Source organism: Cicer arietinum, chromosome 8 (genome assembly GCF_000331145.2).
Source record: "Cicer arietinum cultivar CDC Frontier isolate Library 1 chromosome 8, Cicar.CDCFrontier_v2.0, whole genome shotgun sequence".
Classification (NCBI taxonomy): Eukaryota; Viridiplantae; Streptophyta; class Magnoliopsida; order Fabales; family Fabaceae; genus Cicer; species Cicer arietinum.
The window spans coordinates 26,485,762-26,503,808 of record NC_021167.2 but is presented as its reverse complement, the minus strand read 5'-3'; the positions used below and the strand labels follow the sequence as shown (position 1 = coordinate 26,503,808).

Below are 18,047 nucleotides of genomic sequence, written 5' to 3'. Positions count from 1 at the left end.
ATGGAATGTTATCAAGCTTGCAAAACAGGATCGTGCAATCATTTTGACAAGTATTCTCTCGCTCTTTCATGGATTTTATCGCACTATATTCTACTTGTTGTTTATGCTTTAGATATATTAGCTAGCCTGTGTTATATTTGATTCCATAACATGATAAAATTTGATTTTATGCTTTCAGCACATTCTATGGAAGAGGTGGAGGCCTTATGCGATCGATTAGGAGTATTTGTAAATGGTAACTTGCAGTGCATCGGAAATCCAAAGGAGGTACTTGCTCAAGTGATATGCTTTAATCAAAGTGTATTTCAAAATGAAACTATTAAATGGGTTTGCCCATAAACTGTTATTTTACTGATCCGGATTCCCCAAATTGCATACATTTATGCAGTCAGCAGCTCAACATCATCAGATCTTGATTGAACGACTCAGATTTTGAGTTCACTAAAATGGTTTTAAAAGTATTTGAAATGCTCACTCAAATTTGAGTCAATCGGTAAAGATCGAACTATGTTGTACTGACTGCGTAAATGAAAGAATCCTTAACTGCACGGTATCAGTAAGATCATTTATCATCATTTATATGGTTAATGTATGCAGGTTTGAATGCAACTTTAAAACTCCAAGCTGCATACACTTGTACCGTTTTTTCAATTTAATGACAAATATAAAGTGCCAATTTAAACCATGTATATTTTGACTTATTATAGCTACTTCTGATGTTTTGTCATAGCTAAAAGCCAGATATGGAGGAACTTCTGTGTTGACAATGACAACATCTTCGGATCGCGAGAAGAATGTAGAGAACATGGTACGACAGCTCTCTCCAAATGCCAACAAGATATACCGTCTTTCTGGAACTCAGAAAAAGAGATGGTCGAGACCAACAAAAGTTTAACCTTTCTGATGCAACATTTAGGATTTGTTGGATCTTCTTCTCGTCCAAGTTCATCACCACAACCCAACGATGAAACTGATTAAGATAGCGGGGATGAGGACATTGGTAGTGATCATATTGAGTAGTATTTGTTTTTATTTTGTTAAATTGGTTGTATCATGTACTTGGTTATACTTAATTTTTTTTTTGGATGATGTTTTAATTAATATTTAGTTCTGATTTGTGAACATGATATAAATTTTGTTTAGAATTATCACAATAGTTGGATCACGCTTTAATAAATATTTAGTTTTGATTTGAAAACATGATATAAATTTTGTTTTGGATTATTGCAATAGTATTTCAATTAAAGATTAATATTAAATATTTTAAAAATGTATTTATAATAATATTTTTATATATTTTTAGTTAAAATTTTTATATAAATAAAAAATCGGACAAATTTGTTTAATGTGGAAATTTAAGCATGCGGATTCTTTATTGAAAATAATTTTGATACGAAATTACCTGCGGATTTTCATGCGAAACATATTATTGGTGTACCTGCAGATTTTCATGCGAAATATATTTGTAGGAACTGTACTGCAGATATTTCTGTATGAAAAGTCGTAAGAAATTGCCTAAAGTTTTCTTAGACGTTGCTGCGGATTTTGTTTATGTTTCCTGCGGATTTAGCTGCAGGTAATTTACCTGCGGATAGTGAAATCCTCAGGTAACAATTATCCACGAAGGTTTTACGTGGGGATAAGGTTCCGCCGGAAAATCCGCAGGTAACATGCTTTCCTGCGGAATATTTGCTTAAATCCGGAGGAAAATCCGCAGGAACAACGTAGAATTCTAGTAGTGAATATGGATTTCTATATGATTTAATACTTCATTGATGATCAAGATTCATTTTCAGTTTCATGCAATTTCCATAATAAAAAAAAAAAGAAGATAAGTATGAATCACGTATTTAGTAAAAAAAAAACATTGAATCACATATTTAGTAAAAAAAAAAAAATCAATCACATATAAGAAAAATACATGAAATTACCAAGTCAATTGTACGTCTATATTTTCTTGATATATATTAATAGTCAAATATAATATACTCATAAGATTCCTTAATTATTTTTTACTAGTCTTAATTTTTTTTGACCGGTCATAATTCTACAAATATTGATTATTAGATTTAATTGCAGTTTTGATTTTTATATTTTCACCAAATTCATAAAATTGATCTCCTTATTTTAAAAATCGTCAGTTTTGGTCTATTCCTTATATTTTTAAACTAAAAAAATGAAAATTTGACATATTTTAAATAATGCAACATACAATTTCGTGATATATAACTATTTAAATGCTTTAATTAAATTACAAAAATAAAAAGATTCAAATTTGAAAGTTCTGTTTCTATAGAGTTTTATTGCGATTTCATTAGTGTTAATCATTTTACATAATCGTGTTATATGTCGCTTTATTTAAAACATGTCAAATTGCTATTTTTTAGTTAGAAAAAAATAAAATAAAAAACTAAAACTGTCAAGTTTTAAAATAAAAAGACCGATTTCATAAATTGGTAAAATTAAGAGGACAAAATCTATAATTAAACTTAATTATTAATATTGCTATCCAATAGTAACATTTTGATTAGGATGAATGGAATGAAACATCCAACCATTAAAACAACTCACTGTAAGCCAACATAAGAAAAAGGTTGAATCGAGTTGGAAGTTTTTTTTTTTAAGAAAAACTTCTCGAGAGACGTGGTATGGGATTCCTTACTCGAACCAATTTTTAGGACAAAAAATAAATAAATTCTAACAATTGTTATGTTTACAACAAAGAACTCTTTGAGATAAACAAACAAACATTTTTGCTACATTGGATTCACACTTTTTGAATCTAAGAGTTCTTCAATTCTAGAAGTCCGCTTCAAGAATGACCATGAATTACAAGTTATACAGGTGCAAATTCAACCTCTATGAAGTCTTCAACCTTGCATCTTCACTTATTATTGATTCAACTCCTTCAATCTTAGTAATTCTATGAAAAACTAAAAACTCCAATTATTCTCAAATTGGATGAAAAGAAACTCCTTCTTTTTCTTTTACCTTGATTGTGAATGATGATAAACTCAATCACTCATTCTCTGATCAATTGAACACTTAACTCTTCTTACAATGTTATCTTAACACTTATATCACTCAATAATCTTTCTCCATGAAAAATGGTTCAGAGAGCTTTCAAATATATATTTTTTGATGAGAGATATGATGGAAGAAGAGAGTAGTAATGTTTTTTTTTTTTTTTTTTGCAAAAATGAGGTAAAATGATTTATATATGAAAGCCAAAGAATATGTGAAAACAACACATGATAAAAGCACTAATATGAATTTTTGGTTGTGTAATTCGAATGACACCTCACATAGAGTAAATGAAAGGTTGAGTCTGAATAGGTAGTTCAAATTACCTTAATGTGTTATTCAAACTATGCATCACATAGAGTAAATAAAAGACTGGTTTTAAACATGTAATTTAAATTACAAAAAGGGATAATTTCAATTGCACAATTTGAATTATGTACAAGTGTAATTCAAATTTTACATTGCAGAAACAAAAGCCTATTTTTTCAGATAGTGTAATTCGAATTACACTTAGTACAATTTCAATTACATGAGTTGTTTTTGTAAAAACCTCATTTTTAAAGAAAAACTTTCAAATAGTTAATGATATAAAAATAGTTTGACTTAAAACCACATTTTTATTGTTGAGAGATTAACGAGACATCCTTGTACAATAATTATAAACTAACTTAGTTTTGACATCTAATAAAAATACTTTAAACCTAAAAAACAAAGACCAAGTAGTAACACCTATCATGAATATTATTCATTAAAAAAAACAAATCAATTTGGATAGGATTAAGATTCACCAAAAAAAAAGTAAAATTTATACCAACAAATAGTGATTAATGTCGTATATATTGTTCGTGAAATATCGAATTTTAATCGAATCAATGAAATACCATATAATGTAAAGAAAAAATAATTTCAATTTCTATATTATATGATACTTCATTGATCGATCAAGATTCGTCTTCAATCTCGTATAATTTGCATCAAAAGAAAAGATAAGTAGCTAACATTCAATCACATATAAGAAAAATATATGGAACTACTAAGTGTCTCTATATATATGCCTTCCCACTTTACAACGTCAATTATTTAAAATATTTTTTCTTCATATATAATACTAGTCAAAATAGCGAAATATACTATTTCTATATATACTCTTATGAGTCCTTTAATTTTCTATTGACTTTTTAATTTCTATAAATGCTCATAATTTAATATTGCTCTCCAAAGTAACATTAGGATTAGCATGAATGAAATGAAACATCCAAACCACTAAAACAACTCACTATAAGCCAACATAAGAAAATGGTTAAATCAATTTGAAAGGATTTTTTCAATTAATCAATATGAAATCTTAAAGTATCATTATCTTAACTTTTAGACCTTAATATTTTTTTGAGTTTCAAATAATAAAGCTTCTCAAGAGATGTGGCATAAGACACCGTTTTGAAACTTATTTTTTGAACAAAAATTAAATAAAAACTAACATATATTGGTACATAGAGCTTCTTTTTTTTTTTTTTTGGAAAGACTTAGATTGATAAGAAATGATTTTGAAGATTTTTTTTTCTCATGCATTATTTAGGTAAAATTGTGATTTAGATCTCAAATCTCACGATTTTGTGATTGTTATGAGCACTAAAATTTTAACCTAGGTTAGAATAATCATGTGGGATTTTAAATATTTTAAACCAAGTGATATGGAAATATAATGTATTTAGAGATTTTTTACATAAGTGTTTTAGATCTAGTCTCTAAAATCTAAAAGTTGTGGATTTTCACTCTTGTCATCAATCAATGGTATTAACAATGATTTTTAAGATAAGAAAAAAAATATAATAAGAAATTATATTATATAATTACCATTCAATGACTAAAAAATCTGCATGATTTGAGGAATTTTTTTTAACACTTATTTATTTTCTTAATATTTTTTTTTTGGTTAGGTTTATTTTCAATTTTTATTTTCTTTTTTAAATAAATTTTGCTTAAAAAAAAACAGGTCCGCACAACTTGTCAATGAAGTTCGCAATTAAATTTTTTTTTTTGAATCTCAATCTTACACACAAAAAAGCTTGAATATACTTTTTTTATTTTGTTCAAAAATATTGGTTTGGGCAATGAGTCGTAGAGAAGCTTTATAGTTTTCAACTCAAAAAATTATTAAGGTTAAAGCCAAATTAATGCTACTTTTAGATATTATATTAATTGTTTGTAAAAAAAAATACTTTCAAATTGATTCAACCTGTTTTAATCGTTAGATGTTTCATTCCATTCATCCTATTTAAATTTTCACTATTAGGAGTAATAATGAACATTTAGAAATTAAGGTCAGTCAAAAAGAATTAAGGAATATTAAAAAGTATATTTGACTATATATATATATATATATATATCAAGAAAAACTATAAAAATATTTGACCTTGTAAAATGGTTATAACTTTTTACTTTGTCGGTTAATCTTTAACCCTTTACAACTAATGAATAAATATCATGATAGGAAAAATTTTGATTTAAAATCTCACATCTTTTTGTTATATCATTTATTAATAACACTAGAATTCTAATTTCATGTTTGAACAATTGTGTGAGATGGAATCTCATGTAAAACGATGTGGACATGAGATTGAAATTGTTAAAATAGTGTTAATAATTAAAACTTTTAGTTTGATCTTAACATTTAAAACTTTTAATTGTGCTATTTATGTTATTTTTTGGATTCAATATGATCCTAATGAGATATATCGTTTATTTTTGTTTAAAAATAACTATTTCTTTTCAAAAGTCATAGTTTTTTATTTTAATGATCCTTATTTTATAAAAGAATTACATGGAAATCTAAAATAATTAATACAAGAGATTTAATTGAAACTTTTATGATTTATGACAAACTGAAACTTTTATCTTCTTAAAATTCCTTAATTTTCAATAAACTCATATTTATAGAGAAAGTAGCTGAACCAATTTAAGAAATAAGATCTAAACTCATATTTATATGATAACCTATTAAGATCTAAGTTATATTTATTGGGCTAGAACTTAGGTCGAAATATTTTAAAATATATTATAAAAAATTTATGGATATTTAGAGCATGTGAAGGATATTAATTGCCACACCAAAATGGAGTACATTCAAAGATTTTAATTGTGTGGATCGATAGTAATTAAAATCCAACCACGAAAACAAAACAAAATACTAAAATGTAATCATACTTTAGAGATGTCAATTATATATCTTTTAAAAACCAAAAAAGCTAATTCAATATATTGGAATATTCACAAATGAAGTTTTTAATATATTGCTTGAAAAAACTAATTAGTCATGATGTGAAATTCACATAAGCATTATACCAAATTAACCTTTTAAACATGAACACAAAAAATAAAAGTTGCCACACTTTTTGTTCTTATATAATTTTTAGTTTCATTTTTGACATAACTCATAAAAGTTTCATTAAATCTCTTGTCTTAATTTTAAATTTACATGTAATTAAATATGTGTTTAAACTATCTTTGAAAATGACACAATGGTATGCCTTTTATAAAATAAAGATCATTTAAAAATAAAATAAAAAACTATGACTTTTGCAAAATAAATAATCATTTTTAAGTAAAAATAAAAATAAATTAAAGACTGATCTTATTAAGAGAGCACCAAATCTAAAAAATAAGATAAAAAACACAATCAATTTTTTTTAAAAGTTAATATCAAACTAAAACTTAAATAACCATTGAAGTTTGGTATAAATGGTCGGTGATTTTTAGTTCAAATCGGAAAATTCAAAAGAGGTTAAATTCTATGATACACACGTAAATTATAATCAACAAGTGTTGATCAATATCTTATATATATAAAAATATTGTTTGTGAAATATCGAATTTTAATCAAATCAATAAAATACCACATAATATATATGAAAATAAATATTAATTTCGATATTATGTGATATTTCATTGATGGATTAAGATTCGTCTTCAGTTTCATATAATTTGCATAATTAAAACACATAAGAAAAGATATGTAGTACACATTGAATCACGTATAAGAAAAACATATGGAATCACCAAGTCAAGTGCCTCTATATATATATATACACGCCCTCCAACTTTACAAGGTCAATTATTTTAAATATTTTTTCTTGATATATATTAATAGTCAAATATACTTTTTCTATATACTCTTTAAAATTCCTTAATTTTTTTTTGACTGGTCTTCATATCAATAAATGTTTGTTATTTATTTCCAATAGTGACAATTTGATTAGGATGAATGGAATGAAACATCTAACAAAAAATAACTCCCTATAAGCCAACATAGGTAAAAAGTCGAATAAATTTCAAAGTTTTTTTTTACAAATAATCAATATGAAGTCTAAAAGTATTATTATCTTAGCTTTGAGCCTACTCGAGAGATGTGGGTGGGTTGATCTAAGTTGATTTGGCATGTTACTATTCCCAATTCGGAATTGGCTTAGTGGCATTTGGGGAGTTTGTATTGATCTTAGCTTTTTGACAAATTAACCAAATCGTTCAACTAATAAAGTAATAAATAAAAATTATTTTTATATAGATTTTTATTAATTCGGTGACACAACAAAGTAGTAATACTTAAGTAACAAAGAGGACTATAAATTGGTTGGTGATTTCAAACAAACGGCAAATTAAATAGAGTAAAATCAATATAAGAAAAACGACTAAGGAATTCGAATCACATTCTTTTTACTTTGTAATTATTGATTTACTAACTCTCTATAACTCTCAAGCGTTCGTTCCTCAATGTAATTGAGTTGTACTATCAAAATAAAATGAGAATACTTCGATAATTTGTCCAATTATAAAGGGTTAGTACCAAATCATTCAAAAATAATCCACGATGATTCAAATTCCTTTTCTTATTCAATTAACTATAAAACTAACTAAAATGAGTGAAACTTAAAACAAAAGATGTTAACAAGGTGCTAAAAAACAAGAGTTGATGAAAAGTCATCAAAGTTCGAAAATAAAACCTTAACTTTTCAAACTTTTTTGCCCTATATTTGCTCTCAGGTTCACCTTATTGGTTCTTATACTAAAGGTTACTTCTCTTGTTTGATGCTTCGTTTTAATATCATAAAGACTTTTAATCTTCGATGTCGCCCTTGAAATGGTCTTTCTATTGTTGAGGTTGTGTGGTGCCCTCCTAGTTGTGGATGAATAAAATGCAACTCTGACGGAGTAGTTAAAGGTAGTCTTGGTCTTGCTAATTGCGAGGGTATCATTAGAAATTATACTTGTGCCACTCTTAGTTGTTTTGCTCTCTATATTGGATTTTCCTAAGCTTTTCTTGTCGAACTTATTGGTGTTATGACTTTTATTGAAATTGCTCATTCTAGAGGTTGGCAAAGACTGTGGTTGGAAACAGACTCTCAGTTGGTTGTTTTGGCTTACAAATCCTCTCATATTGTTCTTTGGCATCAAAATCAATGACTTCATTGTTTGAATATTTTAAAGGATACTCCTTTTATCATTTATTACATATGTAGAGAAGAAAATCATTATGCAGATAAACTTGCAAATTCTGCTTTCAATACCCAAATTTATCAAAGAATTATATAAAAAAATAAAAATAAAAAGATAAAAAGATAAAGAGGATTTAGAAGAAGAGATAGTAAGTAGGCATTGCTGAGTGAAGACCTGTTGTACTTTAGAAGGGAAAAGCTTTTAAAATGCATTATAAAAAATTTATGTATAATTAGTACATATAAAGGATTATAATTGCCACACAAAATTGAAATGTATTCGAGGATTTTAATTATTGGGATAGGTGCTAATTAAAATTCACCCACCAAAACAAAACCACTCATCTCAACAAAATAAATTACTAAATCATAATCATATTTAGAGGTGTCAGTTATATAACTTCTTCATTGATGTCAACAAAGCTGTATACATTCTTTTAACAATAAAGAAATATAAACCTTATTAATGAAACCTATATCTAAATTCAACCTTTTTTGATAAAATCAACTTTACTTGTTTTATGATAAATGAAAAATTCAATACAAGTTGGAATATATAGATGCAAAATATGAAGACTAGCTAAAGTAGTGGCACTTGAGTTAGCTTATGAGCAACCACATTCACTTGCTTTCAAATAAACACAACTAGAGAAGATCTTAACATTGTAAAATAATAGCTCTATATTTTGCAACACCTATGCTAAACTGAACCAAACAAACACTTGTAATAATATGCCAAAATTTCTAACCAAATGACAAAAATGTGATCAATAGGTAAAAACTTCTACAACCTATAAGCACAAAAACAATCACAATATAGCTTGATATATTCTATTGCAATTGCAAGTTCATTCATCACTTCCTCTTAGCCTTTTCTTCATTGCCTCTACTCCTTGTTTTAACATCAAGATCAAAATTTTCTTCCTCTTCAAGATCACTATCACTCAATCCTTCCAAATCAGAATCAAACTCATCTTCATCTTCATCTTCATCTTCTTCATCATCATCTTTTGACTCTTCTCCCTTCCCTAGAATTTCCCTCATCAAATCCTGATCAGCTTCGATAGGCTTCCCCGTCAAATACCTTTGCAATATTGCCTCAAACACCGATGGTATCGCTTCCTCATCGCCTTCCTTAAGCCTTGCAACACGCCTCTTCAACTCTTCAATATGGACAAACAAAAATCAAAAATCAAAAAGGCTGATCCAATATATTGGGACTGTGATGATATAATTAATGAGTAATAGTTCAAATTCAGTTGAAAAACGAAGTTAAGTGTAAAAGTTGACAGAAACATTATATCAAACAGTTGGGGGGCACAACACAAAAGTAAGAAATTGGAGTTTAACCTTCGTTGCTTATCTCTTCTACATCTAGTGGTTGTTGATTATTCTCATGGGTATGTGGGATACGAGAAGAGAAGAACGAAGTGTGTTTGGAGAGAGAGAGAAGTGAAGAGTTTAAGGGATGAGAGAGACGAAAACGGTGTGCGGTGAATGAGATGTTTCTGAGGATAATTGCAGACATTTTGTTTCTCGTATGTTGTTTGATCACGAAACGGTTTCAACCAGTGTCTAATGTCTATGACCTAATGTTGATGTTTTGGGTAACAAAGTTGGTTACTGTTCAAGGGTACTTTAGTTAATAATCAATTCACTCTCAGAAAATTAAAAGGGTCTCTAGTTAATTGTACATGTTTGATTTAAATAATTTTTTTATTCCTTAATTGCAGTTTTGATCCTATATTTTAATTGAATTATAAAAGTAGTTTTTTTATTTTATTTCTTTTCAGTTTTAATTTCATATATAGAATTTTAGTCAAAAATTTGATGAAATGTTATTTTTTTAAGTCACGCTATATCATTTATGATAATAGATTTTATGTATAATTATTGCACCACAAGATCTTGAGGCATGATGTGGTTAAAATAAGCTCAAAAAATGAAATTTCATCAAATTTTGGACTAAAATTCTGTTTGGAGATTAAAACTGAGGAGAAATAAAATAGGAGGACTATTTTTGTGATTCAGCTAAAATAGATGGACCAAAACAGCAATTAAGTCTATTTTTTTTTTTACTTTAAAACTGAGGAGAAATAAAATAGGAGGACTATTTTTGTGATTCAGCTAAAATAGATGGACCAAAACCGCAATTAAGTCTATTTTTTTTTTACTGTATTTTAGTCAAAAAAATAAAATTAAAAATAATTTTCTGACTATATATTCAACAAATTATAATTAATTATGTAGTAAATTAAATAATATTACACAAGCTATATAATGATGTAAAATCTATTTACACAAGCTATATACATAAATCTAAATAAATAAATAAAAAAGTAGTTTTTTAGTGTACTAAAACAAACATAAAATTTTGTTCCAAAATTTTGAAAAAAAAAAGAGTAAATTAATTGATCTTTTTCTACTTAGAGAATTAAATTACTTTTTCACGAATTTAAAATACTAAATTGATTATTTGTATAATTTCAATCATCAAAACTTCTATTTACTATGAAGGATTGAGATTTGCACACTTAAGTATCTCCTTCATTTGTTGTGAGTTTTCTCTATTTCTTTTCATTTTATTTTATTTTCAAATGTTTTTCGTTGAATCGATATAAGAAGTTAGTTTTAATATATCTCAATAACTTATCAAATAATTTTTTTATTTATGTAAAATTTTACATGCATAATTGTATGATATTGTTAATCAAAACCGAAAAAAAAAATTAAAATTAAGAAAAATAGAGATGATTGAGAGAGATTGAGGGAGATAAGGATATGTGAGGATCCGAACTCTAATTTTTATACTTTTTATTCAAAATTTTATTTTTTCTATATCATTCTCTTTATTTCTTTCTAACTTAAAGTATCAAAGTGTGATCGGATGTCCACTAAATTTTTTTTAAGATGTTTAAAAGAAAATAATATATTATACTGTTTATTTGTTCTTTAGTCTTTGTTTTTTACTTTTTCTCGAAGTCCCATTAGAGTATTTTTTTCCACAATTCAAGGTTATTGATTGACTATATTGTATAACATTTTTGATTACACATATAAGTCATCCTTCATATGAGTCAAGAGTCTTTAACTTTTTTTTTTTTTTTATTTAGATAAAAGAGTCTTTTATTTTTAATAATAATAATGAAGGATCGTTTTCTAATAGTTTGATGTTAGAGTAAAAAAATAGATATTGAATTTGCAGAATCGGAATTGAGAATCGTTAGTTTAATTAAAATGAAATAAATATAAATTATTTTTTAAATATTTATTGAGTCTTAAAATGTTATTATTTTAAATAGAGAATCATTCCATCATCATCTTAAATTTAGATTTGAATTCTTATATATTTTTAATATATATTTTTTTACAAAATAAAAAATAATTATATATATAACTTAACCACCGGAATAGTAATATTTCCATCATTAAAGTTAATTGGATCAAACTGAACAACTCATTATATTTTCAACAAATCATAAATATAAACGATCCAATTTTAATCCAACAATTAAAACGTGTCCACTATGTTTACTACATGTTATTTGAATCACAGAAGTCCAAAAAATACACACTCTATAATGACATTTTAAATATACTCTTATTTATAGGCTAAAATCTTAATATGATTGTCGTCTCTTTTTATAAATACTCGATTTAAAAAAAATTAGATACTGAAGGAATTTGAAATTAGTATTATTAATAAAGGATATCTTTGAAATATATATATACTTAGGAATTTGAAATTGTAGTTATATTTAAGAACAATTGTTTTACAAAATATATTTATAATTAAAGACAAATGGAGTTGCAGCTTCAATGAGACCAACTTACAATAATTCGTCGAATTAGGGACTTTGTGGATTTGGACCGAAATAAATACAATATTAAATATATTTGACAATAAATACAATAATAATTTTAAATTTATAAAACAAAATTAAAGTCAATTTTTTTTGTTTGGAATATACACTTAAAATTATCGAATTTATTTTAGTTTACATGTAACAAACTTACTTGATATGTTAATAGTAATTAAACGAAAAATATCAAATCAAATAAAATAGATATACAAATAAAAATAATAATTTATATTCAATAATTTAAATTTTTACATTATTCTATTAAGTATAACAATGACAATTAATTAATTTTTAAAAAATATTAAATAACCAAACGACAAATTTGATATAATTTAGAAAATGAAAAGAAAAAAAGGTCATATCCTATATAGTAATTGATTATTTTAATAATTTTGAATTTTGAAAATACTTCTAACATGCACTAGTAATTTTTCTTTATTTTTCACAGAGCAATAAATGTTACTTTCAAGTAGTATGATATATTCTTACATAAAAATAATAATAATAATAATAATAATAATAATAATAATAATAATAATAATAATAATAAGAAATTCAAAGTTATAGTAATATAACAATAGTTTCAGTCAATTCTAGCATAAATTTTAAATGAATTTATATGGAGAAAAAGATGCAAAGAATTAGTGTTTATTATTTGTCATTTCTCACTTGCAAGAATGTGATAATACACTATTAAACTTTTTTCATTATTTATTTGCTCATGTATTTGTGGTGTGGATATTGAATGAGACAAATAAAATTTCTATTAAGTATACATTGAAGTCACTATATGATACAATTTTTTTTATTTCTTCTTATATTAATTTGCATTGTTGATTATTTGGTACTTTAGTTTTTTATTTGGTCCTCTAATTTGCAAAGAATATTCATGGAGATTGAATTATGGAGGCAACAAAGCTCATTTTATGGACACTACAAGAAAACATTGGTATACATACAAAAAAATTACCCATTGGTATACATACGGAAAAATTACCCATTGGTATACATACGGAAAAATTACCCACGGATGTTAGTCCGTGAGTAAATTAGTTTTTTCTACGAAAAAACTTTGTTTATTGCTAAAAAAATAATTTGTTTTTTTTAATTAATTTCGACGATTATTCCGTAGGTAACATTTAAAAAGTCTGTGGATAAAGAAAAAAAAACGCAATCCACTTAAATTTGTGAGATTTATTCGTGTTATTTTTACAGCGCTTTAATTTACAACGCTTGTGTTTAAAGCACTGTAAAAGCTATGGGAGAGCGCTTCAATTTACAGCGCTTTTACAAAAAGCGTTGTAAAAGGGTTGCGTAGATAATTTTTTTTTTTTTTTAGAAAATTTTTGTGTTGAGTTTTATAAAAAAAAAGGTTTATGTGAAAACCCAAAATTTGTTCATTCTCAACACCAAAAAGAACTCATTCATTAAAAATTACAACCTAGACAACCCTAAACCCTTCTTTTTCTTCTTCCAACCTCCTCCAGATTGCAACTCCCTTCGTCGACTCCGGCCACTCTCGTTGTGTTGTCTTGTTCGCTATCTCACTGCGCCATTCTTGCTACGCCGCGTTTCAATCGACAATTGCTCCGCCGCGTGGAATCCTACACGTTCCTCCCACTGCGTCCAAACCACTAGTATATCTCTTCATCCTTTCTCAAACCTCTTTCTCTCTACTATCTTCAACAAACCCTAATCCCCAAAAACCCTGAATTCAATTTCGAACAACCCTAAATTCATCTCTCTCGTTTCACTTCGCGATTTGCAATAGCAAGTAAATTCTATTCTCTTTCCAAATCATTTCAGTTTGCGATTTCATTATTTATTTTGGTAATCTTGCTTGTTAAGTGTCATTAATTCACGATTTGCTGAATGAGGTTGTCGGTTTGCGATTTGTTCTGTTTTTGAGCTGATATGAGTGCTAATCTAAAATATCAATTTACACTGACTTTGGTATCCACCATATAAAGAAATGTAGTAATTCATCCTTTCAGAAAAGGAAGAGGTAAGCACTCACTAACTGATTACCGTGCAGAAAAAGAGTCAAATAGAGAATGAGTAATCACTTGACACCTTTTTCTTGCTAAAACAATCATGGTCGACCATGCCAATAGATATAGCAAAATCTCAAGCCATGATTGCCGCTGAAGCCATCCCCATCTTGCAGATGCTCACGAAAACCTGCCCACCAAGTTTCCATGAGAGGGCGAATACTCTTCTGCACTACTCACCAGGTTGTTTGACTGTCACCATTAAACGTGGAAACAACCTCAAGCAAACAATGGGAAGCACTAATGCATTCTGCCAGTTGACCATAGGCAATAGCCCTCTAAAACAAACCAAGGTACTCCGGTGAATAATTTAAAAAAATCTGCATAAACACCAATAATATATCTTAGCCTTTGTATTTGGTTAAAGTTCAATTGCTTTTTAAGCGGAAACTATTCATATAATTTTTTTTATCCTTATAACTTGTGAGAATACATTTACGTACTCTAATTTGTCTGTGCAGAATTGTTTCTCTGTTATAGTTTCTTTTTGTTACAGTTGTGACAACTCTCATAAGCTGAATGGCTATTAGACTTGGTTAATCAGAATCAATTGAGTGTATAAATAAATATATACTAAACTGAAGCTTCTCAACTGTAAATTCAATTTCAGTTTCACATTCAATAACAGAATGCATTACTCGTTTCTGTTTGAATTCAAACATGATATATAGTGCCCTCTGCTCCACATAATAAATTCAGATTGGTCTTGTTGATTCTATCATAGACTTCCATAATTGGCAACCTAACAAACTGCATAATTCATTTTCCAATATTCCAACATTATATATGAATTTATTAATTGATTTATCTGTGGTCTCTAGTGAGGATTTTATTGTATCATACAAGATTACAAATGCCATTTATATTTTTGCATTTGGTAGGTAGTGAACCATAGTACTTCTCCGGAATGGAAAGAAGGATTCACATGGGCATTTGATATACCTCCCAAGGGCCAAAAGCTCCATATGGTATGCAAAAGCAAGAATACTTTTGGGAAGGTAATTATATATACATTCTTTAAGTGATTACTCATTCTCTATTTGACTATTTTTCTGCACGGTAATCAGTAAGTGAGTGTTTACCTTTTCCTTTTCTGAAAGGATGAATTACTACATTCCTTTATATGGTGGATACTCATATTTTCTTGATTCTTGAGAGGATCTTTGCTTATTTCTTTTAAAAATTGTCTTTGATGGATCATGGATCTACTTAGTCTTCTTTTTTGAGTATGTAAAAATTGAGGTGGTGGAAAATGAAATGTGCTTCACTGTCGGTTGAAAACCAATTTTTACTTTGCTCCTTTTTCACCTTCACACTAACATAAGTTGATTATTCAGTCTTAATTAGTGGATTATTCAGTCTTAATTATTGGATTATTCAGTCTTAATCATATTAGGGCTGCAGAACACTCTCATTTGAGCATCCCATAAACTGAATTTTGGAAGAAAGGAAAGCAATACTATCAACTTCTGCAAAACTCTCTTATTTTTGCTTCAGGTGTTTCTCTGAACTTTTCTTACCAGAACTTGACGCAAGATGCACACACTACAAGTTTGCTAAATATTCATTTTTCTGTTGTTCGAGTGTTGATTGTTAATTGGTAAAAAAAAGGGTGTTGACTGGTAAAATAGCTTTATATGTTGAATTTACAGTTGGGACCGCAAAGACATTTGTTGGTTTGGCAGCATGTCGTGCATATGCAGTGAAGAACTCTTCTGCCTAGTCATCAAACAACTTAAATTATGGTAACAGTTTTGACATAATTGTGAATTTGTGTTAAGTATTGTATACAAAACCTCATCGGGCGACTTTAAGTTAGACTCTTTTATGCATAATAATCACTAATTTCATTTATTCTTTGTTAGGTTGAGGCTTGTTATATGTAGTTAGTTTTCTCAATATGATTGTTGGTTTTCAGTCTAATTTTCATTGTGAACTTTTTAGGGGAAATTACATTGATTTGATGAAATTACAGTTATCAGTTTTTTAATTAGAGTATGCTTGAAACGTTTCACACACACACACACACTTTTTGATCAATTAACTCTATACGAGCCCGTCTTTAGTTGAACAGTTGATGACTCTTCATCATATGCATATTTCTCATTGTTTTTAGTCTTATTTATCTTTAATCATTAGTTAATTTAAGGAGTTATTTGATATATTTTGTTGATTTTAGCTCTTTGATTTAATGAAACATTTATGTTATTATTTCCTTGATTAAGTAGGGATTTTTTTGGAGTTTTGTGTTGTTACTTTGTTTTAGTGCAGTGCTGAATTTTGGTAGAAATCAACATGACCTATGTAGAGTATTTCAGCCATCTCTTGAGTTGTAGATGTCCAATTGGAGTCAACCCAAGTGCACATGAAAGCTAAGCTCCAGAGCTACAACGTTCATGAAGACATCGGAACCAAATTCAGACTCAAAAGAGGCGAAATATGCAATATATGTCGGACAACAGATGTTGTGCGCCTGAAGCGCGCCAGACGCGCCTGAGGCGCGTTTCCAGCCTTCCAACCATGAAAACGCAATTTTTCACTGTTTTAGGGATCTTTTTGACTCTTGGGAAGTTGGGAGACTTGTGCCCTAGCATAGAAACTCAAAGACGGTCGTTTCTAACATCATTGAAGCAGTTTTATCAAGAATCATTCATGAATCCTTCTTGTAATTCTTCTCTAATCTCTATCTCTTTTATCTCTGTCATGAGTAACTAAACCCTATTTGTTAGGGATGAGTGTAATAAGATGAAACCCTTATTTTTATGATTTGATTTCTAGTTATATGAATGAGTTTATTGAATTATTTTTCTCATATTTGTGCTTAATGCTTTTTATTGCTTGATCAACATTAAAATGTTCTACGATTTGTATTTTGAAACGGAAGTGGACTTTATGAATGCTTGAGATGAGAAATTCATGAATTTGTAGTCTAGACATAGGCGCAGGTCATGAAACCAATTAAATTAGTTGCAAAGCAATAATTTACAAGAGGATTTCTATACGATAATGCTTAATTATAATCTTAAATCTACTAAGGAATTAGGGGTTACTTTGGAATTAAAGATTCTGTCACTAAGACATTAGGGCAAGAATAATAAATAGAATTCGGTAATAATTTAATAAAGGAATTCAATAACTAGGATCAAATTAGACACCAAGGTTGGATTCGAAGTGAAACTCATCCCTTACATTTTTCTCAATTTATAAAGGATCAATTTTACTACTGCTGTCAATTTTAAATATTATTTCAATCAACTTGGGAACTTTTTGTTCAATTTTAGTAACTAAATATAATTCAATAGTAAAACGCAATCTTTGAGTTCGACACTCGGTACTACCGTTTTATTATTATTTGCAACGATTCAGTACACTTGTTGAAACGCTATCAACAGTCACAAATTATATACATGTCAAATTGTCAATGTCTCAATACCACTGAACTCTTGTTTAGTTTAAAAGGATTGCTGTAAGAAATGAACCCAAAAATTGTCAATGTCTCAATGCCACTGAACTCTTATTTGATACTTACAAGCATGGTGTTGTATAGTATTTTGTAGCTCTTTTCTTTTGATAAGTTTAGGACCTAGCTTATTTGGCTTATTGAATATGAACTCTAAAAA

At 27.8% G+C, this 18,047-nt stretch overlaps 3 protein-coding genes across 33 annotated transcripts in view; 2 read left to right on the top strand and 1 right to left on the bottom strand.

Annotated features, from left to right (window-relative positions):
* The window catches only part of LOC101488940 (uncharacterized), a 15,087-nt gene extending 5,046 nt beyond the window's left edge, over positions 1-10,041 (bottom strand). Inside the window, exons 1-2 of one of the 2 annotated variants that reach the window (XR_012161514.1) lie at positions 9,864-10,041; positions 9,288-9,676 (exon numbers count right to left, since the gene is read on the bottom strand). Coding sequence is in view for 1 of the 2 variants with exons in the window: in XM_004512831.4 (XP_004512888.1) it covers positions 9,369-9,676; positions 9,864-10,041 (486 nt within the window). In the remaining variant the exon portion in view is untranslated. Of the gene's footprint in view, positions 1-9,113; positions 9,677-9,863 lie in introns of those variants that run through there. The other variant, XM_004512831.4, reaches the window with a different exon arrangement.
* On the top strand, positions 7-1,124 carry LOC101489263 (ABC transporter A family member 4-like). Its single transcript, XM_004512832.4, has 3 exons — positions 7-50; positions 179-267; positions 731-1,124. Exons 2-3 carry the CDS (start codon positions 187-189, stop codon positions 893-895), a joined length of 246 nt encoding a protein of 81 aa, XP_004512889.1. The 5' UTR covers positions 7-50; positions 179-186; the 3' UTR covers positions 896-1,124.
* A 3,722-nt stretch (positions 10,042-13,763) lies between the features above and the next one.
* LOC101488592 (protein CELLULOSE SYNTHASE INTERACTIVE 3-like) lies at positions 13,764-17,239 on the top strand. 30 transcript variants are annotated; one of them, XR_003474457.2, is made up of 5 exons: positions 13,767-14,720; positions 15,309-15,425; positions 15,824-15,924; positions 16,080-16,172; positions 16,764-17,239. XR_003474457.2 is itself a non-coding variant. In XM_073364155.1 (4 exons), the coding sequence occupies exons 2-4, from the start codon at positions 14,544-14,546 to the stop codon at positions 16,131-16,133; spliced, it is 348 nt and encodes a 115-aa protein (XP_073220256.1). In that variant the 5' UTR covers positions 13,766-14,013; the 3' UTR covers positions 16,134-17,239. The 30 variants fall into 30 exon arrangements, 9 of the variants coding, with proteins under 9 accessions (XP_073220256.1, XP_027193043.1, XP_027193042.1 ...); XR_003474454.2 differs by having other exon boundaries at positions 16,746-17,239; XR_003474453.2 differs by having other exon boundaries at positions 16,736-17,239.
* Positions 17,240-18,047: the final 808 nt, after the last annotated feature.

Bases quoted from the DNA above. Each gene is read 5' to 3' on its own strand.
- LOC101489263 (XM_004512832.4), top strand. From the start codon at position 187: ATGGAAGAGGTGGAGGCCTTATGCGATCGATTAGGAGTATTTGTAAAT. The intron at 268-730 runs GTACTTGCTCAA...GTTTTGTCATAG, and splicing joins GCATCGGAAATCCAAAGGAG to CTAAAAGCCAGATATGGAGG.
- LOC101488592 (XM_027337242.2), top strand. From the start codon at position 14,481: ATGCCAATAGATATAGCAAAATCTCAAGCCATGATTGCCGCTGAAGCC. The intron at 14,721-15,308 runs GTACTCCGGTGA...TGCATTTGGTAG, and splicing joins GCCCTCTAAAACAAACCAAG to GTAGTGAACCATAGTACTTC. The intron at 15,426-16,079 runs GTAATTATATAT...TTGAATTTACAG, and splicing joins GCAAGAATACTTTTGGGAAG to TTGGGACCGCAAAGACATTT.